This window comes from Hyalella azteca, unplaced genomic scaffold (assembly GCF_000764305.2).
Source record: "Hyalella azteca isolate HAZT.00-mixed unplaced genomic scaffold, Hazt_2.0.2 contig12821, whole genome shotgun sequence".
NCBI lineage: Eukaryota > Metazoa > Arthropoda > Malacostraca > Amphipoda > Hyalellidae > Hyalella > Hyalella azteca.
The window spans coordinates 15,218-22,000 of NW_025942766.1; the positions used below are offsets into that span (position 1 = coordinate 15,218).

General features: G+C 37.9%; 1 protein-coding gene across 1 annotated transcript; it reads left to right on the forward strand.

The window, feature by feature from the left end:
- The first annotated feature begins 610 nt into the window (after positions 1-610).
- LOC125178791 (60S ribosomal protein L12-like) lies at positions 611-6,053 on the forward strand. The gene is made up of 5 exons (XM_047883403.1): positions 611-755; positions 2,125-2,262; positions 2,688-2,806; positions 3,233-3,460; positions 6,030-6,053. The coding sequence occupies exons 1-4, from the start codon at positions 719-721 to the stop codon at positions 3,446-3,448; spliced, it is 510 nt and encodes a 169-aa protein (XP_047739359.1). The 5' UTR covers positions 611-718; the 3' UTR covers positions 3,449-3,460; positions 6,030-6,053.
- Positions 6,054-6,783: the final 730 nt, after the last annotated feature.

Here is a 6,783-nt window from a genome sequence, read left to right on the forward strand (position 1 = left end):
TGACACGAGTTTAGATCTATGAACAAGGCACGAAAAGGAAAAGATTCGGCGACAGGCCACATCAGGCCTACACTTTAGCGCCGACATCACTATGTTATGTTATGTTATGTTATGAGTTCGAGGCTCAAATCGTGAAGAAATTTTTCAGCAAATCGGAACGATAAACTTGAGCTGGAGGCAGCCAGTTCATGAACAGGAAAGAAAATTTTAACTCAATTTTCTGTAAGCCCAATTTCTTTACGATTGTTGCGTCCGTTGGAGTGGCTTTAAACGATTCTTAAAAAAACTTCGTGAAATTGAGTTGCCTGCTTTTAATGTTCATTTTAACGCTTCTCTTCGTTTTATATTAATAGTAACGTAATGCATTTTCCGGGCCGTTCTGAACAATGTAACGACTAAATATCGGTGTCTGACGACGCGAACGGAGATATCTGCCAAATGGTCTCCTTAACGTTGATCTAAATGATTATTTGCAACTAAATTGATTCTATGTAAAGTTGAACATACACGAGAGTACCATACAATTAGTGGTAGTACCGTTTTCTTCACTGCAGCCACCACTCGAGTACTATTTATATCCTGGACAACCCCGGCACTTCGAAAGCGCATTGCGGTGTCACTCGCGCTACGTGCTGCACGTGGTTTTGTAGCATTTTTCCTACCCAGCTTCTAGTTAAAGTAGTTAATTAATTATTGATTAGTTTCTACACAAGCAGCCATGCCTCCAAAGTTTGATCCGACAGCGATCAGTATTGGTAAGTCTTGATCCATTATTTGATTTAATTTTAAGCTGAGTTTCGCTATTGTTAATCAGTTTAATTTCATGTCTGTGCATAAAGCTCGAATTGATTTCATTTTCACTCGCGATCAACGTCTGATATTAGCCATCATACAATAATTCAAATTTGTTTTATGTGCAAAAATAATCACATTCATCCTATTGCAACCTTCTCATTCGGTTCACACTGCCTCCGTATGTTCTTTCGAACTAACTTTATTAATTTGGCACTCTTTGTAGTAGTTTCATTTGTTTGCGAGTTGCCACTGTGTCTGCATTCTGGTAACAAAAACTATATTAGAGGTTTAACGTCAACAAGTAACAAATGTTGATTTTAGACCTACGAAAATGAGTGAAATGCAATTTTTAACCTTATGATCAATTCGCGTCTAGTGTTTACCCTGTTTCGAATCAAAGTATGGAAGAAAGAAACAGCACAATTTTTATGTTTGTTCATCTGTATATATGAAGCCAGGTGCCGTAAATATATAGGAGCTGTTCTGGTGCGTATCGACGAAATTTATCTTGTCGAAATGTTCCCTGCTTATGTAATATATTATTTCAAGACAGCGCGGGAGAAGGATGAAATATGAGAATGAAATGTGGCTAATGGTTTTCAATTTTTACATAAAAGTGTATTCAATTAGCAAATATTTTTTTCAAATTTCAATCTCATAGAAAAATGAGAGTTTTATGCCCAATGTTGGAGTATTTTATTAAATGACGTTCGGTAGTTTCGAAATTATCAACTAGATACGGAATTTGGAAAGACGGTATTCAGAATGAAAGAAATCACTATGACAGGATGCACAATAACTGGATTTTCAATTGGTAGAAGATTATCTAAGCCAGATAAACCTGCTAACATTTATTTTGTTTCAAGTCTACTCACTCAGCATTGTCCTGACAAAAATCAATAACCATTGCACATTTATTTTGTTTAAAGTCTACTCACTCAGCATTGTCCTGACAAAAGTCAATAACCATTGCACATTTATTTTGTTTCAGGTCTACTCACTCAGCATTGTCCTGACAAAAGTCAATAACCATTGCGCATTTAATTTGTTTCAAGTCTACTCACTCAGCATTGTCCTGACAAAAATCAATAACAATTGCGCATTTATTTTGTTTCACGTCTACTTACTCACCATTGTCCTGACAAAAATCAATAACCATTGCACATTTATTTTGTTTCAAGTCTACTCACTAAGCATTGTCCTGACAAAAGTCAATATCCATTGCGCATTTATTTTGTTTCAAGTCTACTCACTCAGCATTGTCCTGACAAAAGTCAATGGGTTTTGCATTTATTAATTTTTCGTGGAATTTCAATTGTGTGTGCCCAGTGCACATGCGAGCGGTTGGTGGGGAGGTGGGGGCCACGTCAGCGATTGCCCCCAAAGTCGGCCCGTTGGGACTGTCACCCAAGAAAGTGGGAGAGGATATCTGCAAGGCGACGCAGGCCTGGAAGGGGCTTAAGGTAAGTTTTTTCTGGACGTAAATTCAGCGGAGGAAGAGATTAGTTACCGTTTGTGCTTGGAAATTTTAATGATAGTCCTACAGAAATTATGAATTAACTTAATCAAGAATTAATAGTTTCTGTATTCAAGCCGAGAAAGTACGAGTGCCTATATCAAGACGAGACAAAATTTGTGCTAATTAATTTTTTTGTATTAAAAATCTTCTGTCTACACATTGTTGGAGGCGTTCTCCCCGTTTTTTTTTCTTTGGTATATATAAATTTTTATTTTCGGCATTTAGTACGTAGCGGTTGTAACAAGGCAAACGTAAGAACAGACTTATTTCGGCGCGCTGGTTTCACTTGTTTTACAATGGTTTCAGATTATCCTGTTGGAGTTTTAATATTATATAATTAAGTACAACAACATTATTAAGAACTTTATTCCAGTAATATTAATAATTAAATATCAGTTAACCCTCTACCGCCTGACNCGAGTCGAAGTCGTGCCCACGGCGTCCGCTCTCATCATCCGCGCCCTCAACGAGCCACCCAGGGACAGGAAGAAGGTTGGTCCTACAGCTGAGTATGGCGTAGTATGAGGAGAGATATAAAAATTCTCAACCTACATGTAGTGACCTTAGTTAAAAATATCTGTTGAATAAATGTAGAAAATAAGCAATGATTAGTTAATGAATGCACTGCATCACGGTAATTATCAAACCTCGGGTAGTTTGTGATTTCTAGTCAATTATCACGATGCTGTAAATTCCGCAGTGGATCAGTCTTGTTGTCATGACACAACCTCCTAACTTGACAGCTTCAAAAATACTGTTGAATTCACACTGAATTCTTGAATTCACACTGAATTCTTGAATTCACACTGAATTTTTGAATTCACACTGAATTCTTGAATTCACACTGCATTCTTGAATTAACACTGAATTATTGAATTCACGATGATGACGTGACATATTTATGCGCATACATTGTAGGTGAAGAACATCAAGCACAAGGGGAACATAACACTGGAGGACGTCGTGAGCATCGCGCGCACCATGCGCCCGCGCTCTGGCGCTCGTTATTTCTCGGGGACCGTCAAGGAGATCCTCGGTACCGCCAAGAGCATCGGCTGTACCGTCGACAATCTTGACCCCAAGGAGGTGCAGGAGAACATCGACAAGGCCACCACTAAACTCCCCGACGAGTAAAGACTACAGCAGGTTCGTGTTGGTCGTAGTCTCTCAGGAATCAGACGACTCTGGGTAAAGATCTCTTTTCTACTTGGTCCGTGGTCGTAGGCTCTCAGGAGTCGGACGATTCTAAGTAAAGACGAATTTCCCACTTCGCACAGGTGTTCCAAAAGTTCCCATAAAAGTGACTCGCGTGTACAATTTTCGTAAGTATACGTTTGCATTGTTAAGAATCGTTAGTAGGTACGAGTAGATTGTCAAGAGGAACAAGACGAGGGTTGCGTGAAAGAGAAATGCCCAAATTTATAATTACTATAATTTATTTTAGAGAGCATGCATGCCAGAAGAAATAGTACTGAATGAGATTCTGCGGTTGAAGCGATATGTACCAGGCTTCATCGTGGTAGCGAACCAACCAGCCGGCCCAACAAACAGTAATCTTGGTAATCTTGGTAGTCCAAGGTTGCTTGGTACCAATCTGATTGCTTGTACCAATTCTTTACAGCGTTGGATTGGTCCTCGGGATTTTCAAGCCAGTCGACGTGGAATCGGTAAAGGGGTTAAGTGTGGAGGTAGGGCGAGCTCCAAGTTCGGTAAGGTGCTGGATCAGTCGTGTATACACGGCAATCCAGCACGGTCTGGGGACACCATGAATTGTAAACTGTGAGACGTTATTATTCGATATGCGGAGTCGAGCGACAATTTCGATGTCCCAGAATGTGGGCTAGAGTATAGATATATATAGTGTCGATTAAATGGTAAGGTGGTGTGACGTGTTCGCTTCGTACAGCTTTACAGTAACAAGTCTGAATTATGTACAAGTCTCCAGGACATATGTAATTAAGGGTCAAATTTGTGACTTACGTCTGCATGGGCTTCCAAGACAAAGGACAACTCTTCGTGGGATTATCGGCTCCAGGTTTGTTTTTATAAATAATTATCAATTGTGCACTTTTTACTCACATCTTTCATCGGGTTAGGTTAATATATTGGTCGGGGTTGGCAACCCATCCACCCTATTTGGGTATCAAAAAACCAAACTCGCAAGCATTTCCAGTTACCACATTCGTCTATATGTCAACTCCTTGTCTTTATTTTAAATTTTTGATTTTGTTCAGAAATTTGAAGTACTTTTTAGCGCATTTTCTCATTGATGGAAAAAATGCACTATTGTGCTCGCCATGTCCGTCTGTCCGTCTGTCTGTCTGTCCGTCCGTGACCTCAAGTTTTAGTCGACGAGAAAATGCGCTCTCTGTCACTCACTGCAGTGAGTACTGAGTTATATTTTTTTTTCTTAGAGGCTACACATGATATTATGGCTACATCAAGCGCATCAAAATATCTTCCTAGAACAACAATCATGACAGATAAATTGTATAGACGGGAAAGTTATTATATATATAGGCGAAGAGGAAGCACAGTTGCTGTGCGCACAAAACGAACGTCACACGGAGCGATGAAAATACAAATATATATTGATGTATATATTCATTCATGAATGCAATGTTTCAGGCACAATTTTCTACATGTGCACGAACACTTTATGATGCCGTGATACAATTTTTTCCAAAAGAATAAATATGTAGTGCATTTTTTATAGCGTTTGTAAATATTTCAATTCTAAGTTTAGGACAAAATTAAGTGTGAAAGCGCATCAATAAAAGACTTTAAATTCATGCACATTGAAAAAGTGTCGATTAGTTTAGTCAGCAGATGTGTTCGGAATGAAGCAATATATATACATAAATATTCAGATGTGTTAATTGCATCGACTCGAATATAAAGAACATTGCGACGACACAAAAATGAAGAACGTGAATGGTATGAAAAACAAAACGAAAACGAATATTCATGTTTCAAAATTTATCTGACTGAGCATGTGTGCTCGAACAAATCACACAGGAAGTGTAAATGCTGATTGAAACTGGTACTAATATGCACACAATTTGAACGTAAACTGTAGATTGAATCCAGCAATTGGCTTATAATATTTTAACAACGAATGGACAGGAAATTTATGACTGTTTCCGCCTTCATCGGCGCGCTGTCGAACATCAGAGGCCATACTTTCAAAATTCGTTAAGTGAACGTAAGTACTTACGCTCTATTTTCTTGTCTATGATTGGTGGAGTTTGCTTGAAAGGCCGTCAATGATTGGCGGATGACCGTACGATCTCTTAACTTTTTTGAAAGTATAGGCCCTGCTCATTAAGCCAGTATATAGTACAATCTTTATAACAATCATTTTAACATAAGTTTGCTTACGTTAAATTGATCTGCCATTAGGTGCTGGTTATTCGGAGTATAGATAATGGAAGACTAAACAAGCATAAAATATATCAGTCCGCTTTAAATAAAAGTTTCATGCACTTGACGTCCCTTTCAATTAAAAATCCAAGCGGATTACATTAGTTGTGTTATAATTATATATATCATTATATTATATAATTATATATTATTATATTAAAGGTTGTATTTCTGTTCTCCGTCATTTAGAGCACTATAAATGCTTGCGATTGTGGGTTTCCGTTTATGCCATCGGGGAGATAACCTCGATAACAAATCTTGTTCATGACATTTCCTTCTTTTTCCCTCACAGGGCAGTAAAGCGGAGACACTCGATGAACTTTGTTTCACTTTCCGCTGCTTTTAATGATCTACGCCAAATCGTCTCAAGCTGGAAACAGTGATATGAAAGATCTTGGTTTATGAAAGTCTTAAATTCAGAGCATGAGACCATTAAAATTGTCCAACAGTTAGGACCAACAAATGTTTCAAGATGAATCGCAGACAGTTGATTTCTTAAACATTGCCTAGAAATAACTTAAGATACGGACCACGAATGGTTAAATTTGAGTATTTGAGCCTTATAGTTATAATAAGAAACAATTTGCAAATGTACTATGGGCTGCGAAATCATTTAGGAAAATATATTGGAAAGAAACACGAAATTTTAACTGATCTTAATACATTTTATTAACAGATAAAAACTACCCAAATCTTCATTTCAGCATGACGTCAAATAAAAGTTTTATAATGCATGATGGTCAAATCTTACTTGTATTGTACTTAACAAATTTACTTGTCTAGCAAGAGGAACTGCCAGAAAATGCACCAATGGGCCAAGCTACTGTACAGTTCAATCAAGGGGAAAATAGAGTGCAGGCATATGAAATTAAATCAAAATTTTATGCGAAACCAACGTAATCGCCGATGGGAATCGTCCGCGATAATTACTGATGAAAACAATGCTGCTTAAATATGTTGGAACTTACAAATCTGATTAATAATAGTATACAATTAATGTGCTTCAAGCTTTCGGCGTCGGGTAGAACCAAACTGTTAATTCAGGT